Source organism: Lutjanus erythropterus, chromosome 1, assembly GCF_056507025.1.
Source record: "Lutjanus erythropterus isolate fLutEry1 chromosome 1, fLutEry1.hap2, whole genome shotgun sequence".
Taxonomy (NCBI): Eukaryota; Metazoa; Chordata; class Actinopteri; order Lutjaniformes; family Lutjanidae; genus Lutjanus; species Lutjanus erythropterus.
The window spans coordinates 48,835,558-48,847,705 of record NC_139317.1 but is presented as its reverse complement, the minus strand read 5'-3'; the positions used below and the strand labels follow the sequence as shown (position 1 = coordinate 48,847,705).

The following is a 12,148-nucleotide window of genomic DNA, read 5'->3' as shown; positions in this document are numbered from 1 at the left end:
TCAGCTTTGACTGGGACCTGTCCCCCTTTATCAGGATTAGAGCATGACACAGCACTTTCCACTGCATGTGGACAGTTATGTGTTGTCGTGACTGAACACATCAGCAATTATCAACACTCTTTAAAGTGAGGGTTCAAAGTTCACAGGCAGCCAGTACTATCTATCACACAGCCCAGTAACAGTCTAAACACACACAAAGGATACAGTATAAAGGTCCAGGTGGTTCACAGTCATAACCACGGTGCTCACAATCTCTCTGGGTTTGTTTGCCTTCATGTCTGTATCTTGTGTAAACTGAGCAGAGCACATTAAGAAGAAGAGGTTTTTAGGGCTGCTGAAGCCTCCAGCAGGTTAATGATTACTGCAGCTCTGTTAACTACAGCTTGTCCTGCACCGTGTCAGACAGAGATAGTGAGTGTCTGTCTCAGTGTGTGAGTGGACAGCCATGTCAGGCCAGCGTGTGTGTGTGTCCGACTTTGAAGAGGAGGCCAGGAAAGTTCTTCCTAAAGCTGTGTATGACTATTACCGCTCAGGAGCTGACGAGCAGAACACACTGGCTGACAATGTGACTGCTTTTAACAGGTACAACACACACACACACACACACACACACACACACACTGAGGCCTGATTACCAATCACAGCCTGCCTGATGCGTCAGAGTCCCAACAAGAGTTGGGAGTTCAGAATGTGTGATATTCTGTTTTTTTCATGTGATTAGTCTGTCAACATTCCATTTTTGACTAATATGTTGTTCTTTTACATCTGTAAGGAGTAGTCACACTCATCCATGGTCTGTGTGTGAAATATAATTCATCTGTAGTTGTTCACACTGTAAAATGAAAAATATCAGCCATAATTGTTCTTTTTAACCCAGTAAACAGAAAACAGTGTGTTTTGTTTTTCTTTTTCTTTCTATTTTAAGCAGAAAAGCAACTGCAATCGTATTGTCCCATTATTGAACTTGTACAATGACAAATTTTAAAAAAAGTAAGCTGAGAGCTGGAAGCAGAGGCAGCTGGCCTTCAAAGTAAAAGTTGAAACATGAAAAATGGAATATGAGTTCAGAATTTATATATAAGTTTAGATCGAAATACAATATGGTTCTTATTATTTTCAATCTTTTTGTTTTTTTGTCATCAACTCCTGTGCAGGGAATGTTATTTATTTAAAAAAAAATAAAAAAAATAAAGCAGACTGTTAAATACATATGTCTTGGTAGCATAGGAGTTGTAGGAGAAGATGCATGCCAAAAAACCTTTTCTTAGGATATCTTGTTAAATATGATATATGATATATAAAACATATATGTAACACAAGAATAATAACAATAAGACAGGGCATGCATAACATGTCAACAGAAAATGGCTGCGATCTTTTTTTCCTTTAAATCTTAACAAATGCAAATGAACATTGTATCTGTCATTTTCTTCTTAAACAGAAAAGCGACTGAAATCACATTTTGCCATTGTTGAACTTGTACAATGAAAATTGAAAAAAAAAATAAGCTGAGAGCCAAACACAGAGGTAGCTGGCCTTCAAAGTACAAGTTTAGCTTTTTGAACAGTTTCAAAGTGTGTTTTGGCAGGTATCTTCTCCTATAGCAACCATTACAAACTCATATTTCAGCATTGTGCATTCAACAGCTGTGCAATAAAGTGATAGTTTACCCAAAAATGAAATTTCACTCAATATCTCCTCACCCTTGTGCTGGTGTGAGGATGGGTGAAGTTCCAGTTCATAACATTCCTGGAGCTTCAGTGGAAAACAGCATTGCAGCCAAATCCAGTGCAATTGAAGTGAATGATGACCAGTTTTAAAATGTACAAAAAGAACACAAAACACGTACAAAATGTCTCCATACTGCTTGTGTGGTGTAATCCAAGTGTCCATAAGCTGTGACATTAAAATCGGACCCGAAAAGAGACAATTTGCACCATGTTTTTAGCCTAAATGTCAACTGTGGCCTCTCAGACCTGATCCTTGTGCAAACACCTACACATCATACACAGGCTTAGAAACTCTGTCATAACTTAAGGGTGTATGAACACAACACTGTAGTGACAAAAGTTTATTTACTCAAGTACTGCAAGCAAGTCCCTCCTGGATGCAAAGCCCTCTGTGACTGGAAGAAAATGGTGAACTACCAAATTGTCCCAGACTGGATTCTGCCTCACTCTCTCTATTTCCTCACCTGGTACAAGCCTTTCAAAGAGATCATCAAGGAATTAAAACAGGTGCTCAGTGTTATATGGCCCACCATTAGAAGATATTGCTGCACACATTGTGATGTTTGCACCCCTCCGGCCCCAGACATCCACTTTTGTCCCAGTCACAGCTCATCTTTGCCAGTGTGTTTTGACCAAGCTGAAAAATCCCCAAGTGTACATAAGCATTACAATAGTGCATGTTTACATGTGTATAGGTGGTATCTTGTCCCTCGGGTGTTGAGGAATGTGTCCACAGTGGATCTGTCTGTCTCTGTGCTGGGACAGGAGCTCAGCATGCCACTCTGTGTTGCAGCTACAGCAATGCAGAGGATGGCTCATCCTGAGGGAGAGACAGCTACAGCAAGAGGTAAACACACACACACACACACACACACACACACACACACACACACACACACACACACACATAATGTGTAAATTTGGGAGTAATACGGAATGTTATCTGAATAACATAGAACAGAACTTGAGAATACAGGATGGCAATGTAGAATGTTATAAAATTATAAAATGGAACTAGTGAATTAAGAAAGGAATTTGAGAATGAATCTTGGGAACATAGAATGGACAATAAGAATGCAGAACACATTGTGTGGTGGGAAGATACTGTAGATTGTGAATAGAGAATGGAACTTTTAAATATGGGGTCAAAGTTGAGAAAACAGAATTTTAATTCCACCATCCTACAATCTATACATTTGTTGATTTCGATATGATCCTTCTCTCAAAGGGACAGGTCATCCCCCAAATCAAAAATATAAATTTTCTATTTCTAGTTTCCTCTTACCTGCAGTGCTATTTAGACATCTAGATGGTTCTGGTGTGAGCTGTTGAGTTTCAGAAAGTCCAGCCTGGTCTCATTCTCAACACATCAAATACCAACATTTTGTCACTACCCCTTGGTGACTCATACAGGTGCACATGGTACCTGTTAGTGGCTCAAAGAAATGCACTGGGCTGTTGACAGAGTATGACGAGGGAGAAAATTTGCACATGGACAAGGTGGATGGATAGAAGGCTCCAACAAACACAGGACTTTCGCCCAGGAGACCAGGATTCAGGTCCTGTGTGAAATCAAAATGTTCTGAAAAGTTGCAATGTAAATGTACATATGTATGTTTGTACCCTAAACATTATTTTATCCTAAACCCAGCCAAGTCCTTTTTGTGCTCAAAACTAATCAAATTGCAGCCGTCTCACAACATTAAGCACATGTTTAAAAAAGCATTCTGGTCGTGTCTCATACAGCAGCATAAAGTATTCTGTGCTTCAGTATCAGACACAGACAAAACATTGATCTGTGACAAGTCAGGATGAGAACTGGTTGAGATATCTGCCTTCTCTCCAATGGAACTAGATGGCACTCAGCTTGTGGGCCTCAAATCACCAAAAATACATTTGAAAAACTCAACAGCAATGTTTCTTCCTGGAGATTATAACCCAGTTATTCAACATAATCCACACACTTTTTTTTCTTGTGAAAGAAATTACTGGCTTTTTGAGCAACTCAGACTAAATGCATTTGTTCCCATTATATTGGAAAGGAGACAGACATCTCTACAGCCAATATCTCCAAAACTCCAAAACAAACAAACAAACAAACAAAAAAACAGATGGATAAACAGCACTGCAGGTAAGAGGGAAAATATGTAGTTTTGATTTAGGGGTGAATTGTCCCTTTAATATCATATGATGCAGTTACCTAATACATGAGCTGGTGTGTTCAAAGGACAGTTATAGTAATATTTGCAAGCCTAACTGATGCATGTGAGTGGACAATGAGAGAAATAATCAGCATTTCTTTCTGAGATAACAGATGATAATTGAATGTGAAGGTGTGAGGCTCAGTCAGGGTTCTCTATCTGAGTCCATGTTCAACACTGGACAAGGTTCTGTGTGGAACCTATTCATCAGTCATATTCAAACCACTCTGGAGTAGAATCTTAACACGTGTAACATTCTGTGTGTACCCAGCATGCCGAGCAGTGGGAACAGGGATGATGCTGAGCTCCTGGGCCACCTCCACAATAGAGGAAGTGATGTCATCAATGACAGCCTCAGCAGGCAGTGGGGGGGTCCTGTGGCTGCAGCTTTACATCTATAAAGACCGTGAGCTCACACTGTCATTGGTCCGCCGGGCAGAGGAGGTGGGCTACAAGGCTATCTTTGTTACCGTGGATACACCATACCTGGGGAGGAGGCGGGATGACATGCGCAACCGCTTTAAACTGCCCTCACATCTGAGGTAGGAACCAAACACAACATGGAATCACTTCTCAAATAACATCATGGAAACTACTTCTAACTCTTCACTGTGTGTGTGTGTGTGTGTGCGCATGTGTCCAGCATGTCGAACTTCTCCACAGCGTCCCTGGCCTTCTCTGAGGGAAACTATGGTAATGACAGTGGTTTGGCTGTATATGTTGCAAAAGCCATCGACCCCACTCTGTGCTGGGACGACATCAGCTGGCTGAAGAAACACACATGTCTACCTGTGATTGTCAAAGGAGTGCTGAATGGTACACACACACACACGCACACTTATGATCACAAAAACATAAGTGCACACTCACATATGCACACAGCTTTTTCTTGTCCTGGTTTCAACAGTGTGTTGTCATAGTGTGGCGACACACACTATTAGAGCTACACAAAAAAGTCACATTGTGGTTATTTTGACTGAAGCTGCAATTACACTATGTGCTACAATTAGTGGGAATATTTTCTTACATCTGGAGAACCTGCTCCAGTTGAGAGTTCCAAACGATCAGATCCATCACAATCATATGCCTCCAAGCTTATCAGCTTCTTTTATTGATAGATTATCTTGAGCTCACTAATACAGATTTTAAGAAATATGTGAACAAAATTTTGCGTGTTTATAGAGGAATTCTGAGATAAGTTGTAATCATATTTTTGTGGAGTGTATTTTGTGGTAATGGCTGATGCAGGATCAGCAAGGAGAAAAAGAACTGACTGAAGAACCAAAACAAGCTCAAATGGACACTGATAAAGAAAAGCTGAAAACATCAGTTCACCCTAACCCTCTTTAGCGCTCATGAAACAGATGGAGAGAACTGCAGGATTTTAAAGGATTCAAAAACAATTCTGATCCTCACAGAGGTGAGAAGTGCGTTGATGTGAGAAATCCATGGTGGTATAGGTCACGGTGGACATTTTAAAAATATTTTTACTTATTTATTTATTTTCTTACTTAAAGATGCAGTAGCAGAATAAAGGCATATAACAACACAGGTGCAAGTCACATATGCATCATTCTGTATCCTCCCACCCTCCCCAGCACCCCTTTCCCATCTTCATCCATCTGATAATCTCTAAGATTAATGGGTTACACTGGTAGTTTATAAGAAAAATGAGAAAGGAGAAAAGAAAGAGTGAAATCAGTTAATACAAGCCCTGTAACAACAACACAGCAAATGCAAAGAATTGAGGAAAAAAAGAGAAGCTAAAGAATACAAACAAAAAAGAACAAAAACAAAACAAGCAACAAAAAACAAAAACAAACAAAAAAAACAAAACCGAACACAAAGCCCACATACAATGTGTTTCTCTAGTATAATTTTCTATTTCTCTCTTCTTACCATCCTTCTATCTGTCTCTCATGTGCATCTTTTAAATCACCATTTTCAACAAATAAAATGCATAGACAGTCCCTAGATTTCTTTGAAAATATCATTTTTTCCCCTCATGAATACAGGTTATCTTTTCCACTGAGACAAAAGGACATTTCTCTCAACCACTGACCTCTTCGAGGTCTGGTAGTATTTTTCCAAGAGAGGCCGATCAGACGTCTGGCTTGTAGTAGGCACATGTCAGGGAGGGATTGTTTACTTCTCTGTAATTTTGGGATACCCGGGTACATTCACAGAATAAAGACCTTTGAGTCGAGGGGTAATTTTAGAGATAAAATCTCTGCAAAAGCAGTTGGACACAAATGTATTACATGAATGTGTTACAGCTGTCTTATAACCTGACATTTTATGTTGGCTACTGAGCTACATCTCACTGTTACCTTTTTTTATGAAGACAAACATTAGAAGAGAATGTTGTAACTTTATCTTTGTCAGTTGTACGTGTGAACAGTTTCAGTCATTATCTCACACACAAACTGAACACTGTGCATCCTGCAAACAGCTCCATCTTAAAAATAGTCTTAAAAATACCTTTTTTCTTTATTTCACTCACTTCTAAAAGAAAGACACACACTGGCCAGATAACGATCTTTATGACATGAGGTGGTGGTGCTCATGGGAAATGCTATCTTCCGTCATTCCAGGAAAACACTTCTGCTTCTGTCCACAGGGACCACCAAAATCAACACAAAATCAAAGTTCCTTGTAGTTGATTTAAGGTCGATTCTCACAGAGGTCATCTAAAAGTATTTCACACTGAAATTAAGTTATCCTTGTGGTCAGGTGAGGATGCTGTCCAGGCTGTGAACTATGGTGTTGATGGCATCTTGGTGTCCAATCATGGAGCTCGACAACTGGATGGAGTTCCTGCCACGGTCTGTGTGTGTGTGTCTGTGTGTGTGTGTGTGTGTGTGTGTCTGCCAGGCTTTTCTGAAACATCTGATTATAATGGAACATTTTTCTCTGAAGAGCTACAGTGCAGAAACAAGATCATATAATACTGTACCATCACCTGATGGTGTCATGTCAGGCTGTAGACCAGTGGGTCCCAAACATTTTCTGGCATTCCCTCCTTTCAAAAGCTAAAGAATGTTCACAACCCCCCAACCCCTCAATTCTTACCAATCTGTGTATTTGTTGGGGCTATATGAGCCAGTTGTCATGATAGTGGCTGAATTTTTATTTTTGGGTGAATTATCCCTTTAAATACTGTGGCATATGGCACAAACTAATCCTAATTTGTTTTTCATAGCTTCACACTGGTCTCAGTCTTTAAAGGAATTGTATGGTGTTATTTTATACATTTCCTATCATCAGCAGATCTTAAATCAACAGTGTCAGTGCTTCTCTCAGTGCTTTCTGATTTGTCTTTCCTGTCTGTAGACCACTGCCTCCTCCTGTCTCAGCACAGGCAACACTGTTCTGTTTTTCTTGTTAGCTATAAGGAGTAACTTAATCCACTTTTCTGAGAATTACATGCACACTTTATTACACTGCTCTCATTTTGCTTGTGTTCATTGTAGATAAACAAAGAATGTCACCAACTTGACAACTTATCAAAGTGTATGTCTGTGTGTGCAGTTGGATGTGTTGGAGGAGGTGGTGGAGGCGGTGCAGGGTCGCTGCGACGTCTACATGGATGGAGGAGTGAGGCGAGGGACAGATGTCCTGAAGGCCTTGGCTCTGGGGGCGAAGGCTGTTTTCATTGGCCGACCAGTGCTGTGGGGCCTCGCCTGTCAGGTGAAACACGCTCACTGACAGACTCATTAGATTTCATGAGCCCCCCCGCCCCCAACCACTTTCATGTTCATGTGCATAAAGAAATGTTAGAATTTGTTGGCTACCAGCAGTCCCAACAATCTGAACCATTTGCTGTGTGTGTGTAGAGGAGTGAGACTGAACACATCCAAAATTCAGTTCCACTGCACTTGATTTTTTGTATGTTCGTTTTTGAACAAATTTTGGTTGTTAAAGTCTTTTGCATGTAACAGAAGATGTTTACTATTAAAAACCTCAGACTATACAAATGTAACTGACAAGATTTCACTCCTGAACACTCTACAACCAAACCAATGTGTGTGTGTGTTTGTGCAGGGGGAGCAGGGGGTGACTGAGCTTCTGGAGCTTCTAAAAGAGGAGCTGCGACTGGCTATGGCCCTCTCAGGTAACACACACACACAGTGAAGGCATCTAGGTTGGAAAATAGCCATTTATTGACCTTCATCTCTCTCTTCCTGTGTATGTATGTGTGTGTGTGTGTGTGTGTGTGTGTGTGTGTGTGTGTAGGTTGTCGTTGTGTGTTCGAGGTGAGCAGGTCCCTGGTCAGGCGAGTGGAGTTCACCTCCAGGATGTGAGAGGAATCTGCTGATGGATCACTGCACACATTGATTATTGCTGTGTTTGTATTCAGACAAGTTTGTTTAAATGTAAAAGGTATTTTACACCGCATACAGCACGTCTGAAGCAGCACAACAAGCTGTATGTCATTCGGTCTCTCCTGGAAGTTGCAATGTTGCAATCCCAACAGTTAATGCAAACTCAACCAGTACTCATGAATTCTGCACAACCTTGCAATTTTGTCCAAACTCTTCAACTTTTCTGCAAATTTGACCAACCTTCATTGCTTCCTCTGAGTTCTACCGATCAATTTGTTTGGGTTTTTGACATTTATCAGTGCTCTGCACTTTTATTTTAGGCCTTTGTGCTGTTTTGACTGACTTTGAGGTCAAAAAGATTTTGCTTCTTTGTGGAATACCCCCCAGGTGCACATCTTAATTTACAAATCAAATATATTTTCATTTTTGTAATGTTTGGTTGAAGTACTTAGAGCACTCAGAATAGATTGCAGTTTTGTTCTCCTAAATGAATTATACAAAAAAAAATATGTAACTTTATTCTGCAATTTTCTTGTAAAAAGAATCATTAAAACATCTCAACATGCACCATGTGAAAAGCTACCATGAAATCAGGCATTTTAGGCCGCAACAATCCCAAAAACAGCCCACAAAAACCTGGAGGAACTAGTCATTTCACACAACTTAATTTGTGTGCCCACCAAACACCGCACAATAAGTAGAAGAGAAGTAAAGCTGGTCCTGCAGGTCATAGAGCTCTTGATTTTTCTCCACCCTGACAATCAGTCTTTCCTTGTCCATTTCTCTACTGAATTAATTCAACTACAGAATGTGCTGTGAGTAGGGCGCACTTGGGGGGCAACTACACTGTCTGTATTTAGGCTGCTGGATGTGCTGATGTGCACAATGAGAAAAACAGAAATGTGACACAAACATGAACTCAACAATATCAACACCAAATTTGGTCTACAGTATTGCAGGACTGATACACAAATTTATTATACATACAAATGTGTTATAATGTATTAAATGTATTATAAATGGACAAGACTGGTCCATTTATAATACATGGCCGCCATAAATCAAATCACTTCACAAAGGGAGGAGCTTATCAGGCGACACCTAACTATAATACAAGTTGTTTTGGATCAATACTGATTAAACCCAGTGGAGAAACCCTGCACCCTGTTCTGAACAAACACACCAAGTTCAGTCACATCCAGTAAAGGGCGCTCACTCAGTGTGTAAATGCGCATACGCATAACGCATACAGTAGTACTGAAAAAAGTGTGTGAAGTTTGTGAAACCAGATAACAAGCTAAAACCAGCTTGTGGATTCTTGCGGTTTTGATTTTGCGTCATTAGAAACAAATCAGAAAATGAAAAATGTCCATCCCAATTTCTGGACAATCCTTATTGCCCTGAGCCCTGATTTATTTAGACACTCAGTCTCAACTGTCAGACTGTTGTTACCAAGGTGATGCCCGTCACTCCTCCTCTGAACTGTGAGTGGCTGCTGAGGAAAAGTGACTCTGTTCAGGGTGATGTGAGATTCCAGTTACCATGGCAACCAACAGCTCTTCATAACACGCCTGCAGGAGACCAGACACTGAACAGCAGGCTGGCTGGAGATGAACTGCTCTTCGTTTGGCGAGCAGACGAGGGCAAAAAGCTGCAGTCAGACAGTTTGAGCAGCCTTCACAGAATATACAGGAAGTGACAGAAATATTAACATCCTGTTAGATCACCTGTAGGCTACCTGGGCCTGTTTGAGCCTAATCCTGAACTCTGAGTTGACTCAGCCTGAGATGGGAAACTTTGAATTATTGGTTCCAGAACAGCTGACAGAAATAGTTCAATCAGCTCTGAGTATGTTCACTCGCAGTTGAACGTGTGCATGAAAGCTATCATCAATGGTGCTCCGATACTTTCATTCACCATGGCAACAGCTAAATAAAGGGCAGAGCCTCCATTTTAATCCAGTGGAAGAACACATTTGAATGTATGCCAATGTGGAATATTGACATTATAAAAAAAAAAAAAAAAAAAAACAGGAGTGGAGAAAGAAGTCAAGAAGTTAACACTATATATCTTATTTGGTCTAGTTCACTCATTCATCATTTGCCCAACATGAATTTCTTTAATCTGCTGGAATCCAAGCATGTTACATTTGGTTTTTATATATTTCTCAGCTGTAATCTGACATGGACAAAAATGCAGGCAACAGCAATTTAAGATATAAAATATGGATCAAACAGATAAGACAACATAGTTTATTTACTTGTACAGTCAGAGTAATGATGATTTTGCCATTATCTAGGGTCAAACTGACTGTAAATCTTCAGACATCTATTTTATCTAAATATTGTGTTGAATAGCATTCTGTATCTCAACATATATATAATGTATTTCAAGATGAAAGGCATTAAAAACACATTAAGACAAATGCAGCATAGTATATTTAAAAAACAAAAAATCACTTCTAACCTACACTTAGTCCAGTTTTAGTATCTTAAAGTGATTTCAGCTGCACCACAATCACCCTGACTTAGATGTTCCCATATGATAACCGTGATAGGAATGTTCCATCAGTGCAATCAATCACAGTATGACAAATGATTGATAATTGAACAGTGTCTTATTACTGAGGATGAATCGATGATTTCACAGACTGCTGTCTCTATCCTGACAAGTCGATCATAAAAGTCCTCATGTTAAAGTCCTTGGGTAAGGAACTAATACCAGCAAGGATTTCCTGTTTTTAAAAGCTGACACCCACAATTTAATGTGATAGTTCACCCAAAAATGAAAATTCACTCAATATCTCCTCACCCCTGTGCTGATGTGAGGACAGGTGAAGATCTCCAGTTAATGAAACACTCCTGGAGCTTCAGTGGAAAACAGTGGAGACACCCAACACCCAACTCATCGTTGCCTGTGTGTGGGTTGGGATGAAGTCAGGCATAAATCTAAGCACAGCATTGTGTGGCATTCACCAGTGAGACTGTAGTCTCTGTCACACACACACACGCAGACTACAGGAAGATGTTATCATCTGTGTGTTCTCCTTTCTTCCCGTCTATCCTCAGGGGTGAGGCTTCAGCTCTGATTTGTGATGACTATTCTTCAGTGGGTGGGGCTTCATGTGTGTAGCCAGGCTTGGGGACAGAACTGGGCCGCGTTTCCCAGTTTTGATGTATCTTAGCGCTCTACGAAGGTCTCTAAGATATACCTTAGCAAAGGAACTTCTTTTCCTACGAGTGTTTCCCAAACTGTCCCTTAGCGGGTGCTCTTACAAGGAGCTGTTAAGGTACATCGTAAGTTGGAGCTGTTCTTCGCCACGGTGCTGAAAGTGTATTAATCGATGCTGCATGCATCGATTGATCACTTATAAAGGTAAGTAAATGATGTTGTAATATTACAAGCCTTGCCGCAATAATTTTACCTCCATCAAATATTATATCATAAATGCCTTGCCTCCCAGAGATCATCTGCTATACTATTTGAAACCTAGTCCACATATACACAGGTGTTTTTTTAAAAAAACAGTGTTTTAAAACCAAATCTCCATCCAGACGAGTGTTTTGGCACCGTTTCATGCAAAATCCCCGTCCTACTTATGTTCTACATCATGTTGTCCTCTCTCTATGGAAAAACTGATAACGGTGGGCTTGTTGTGGGGAGAAATGAGGTTGCTTGTGTAGTATAAACATTTTGAAGTTGCAGTAAAACCATGCCGAGTGATTTTTAATTGTTAAAATGAAGGGAAACACTTGATATGTGATTACATCTTTGCAACTTTTCATTTATTTAAAACTTAACTTTAGAGATTGGGGTCTCTTGAGCGCGCTTCTGCAGTCTCCCAGAGACAAAGCTGAGCTGCAGAAGCGCACCAAGTGCGCTCAAGAGATTC

General features: G+C 40.2%; 1 protein-coding gene across 1 annotated transcript; it reads left to right on the top strand.

Annotated features, from left to right (window-relative positions):
• Positions 1 to 219: 219 nt before the first annotated feature.
• Positions 220 to 8,688, top strand: hao1 (hydroxyacid oxidase (glycolate oxidase) 1). Its single transcript, XM_084722767.1, has 8 exons — positions 220 to 582; positions 2,426 to 2,577; positions 4,203 to 4,473; positions 4,575 to 4,747; positions 6,665 to 6,756; positions 7,463 to 7,621; positions 7,976 to 8,045; positions 8,168 to 8,688. Exons 1-8 carry the CDS (start codon positions 446 to 448, stop codon positions 8,233 to 8,235), a joined length of 1,122 nt encoding a protein of 373 aa, XP_084578893.1. The 5' UTR covers positions 220 to 445; the 3' UTR covers positions 8,236 to 8,688.
• The last annotated feature ends 3,460 nt before the right edge of the window (positions 8,689 to 12,148 follow it).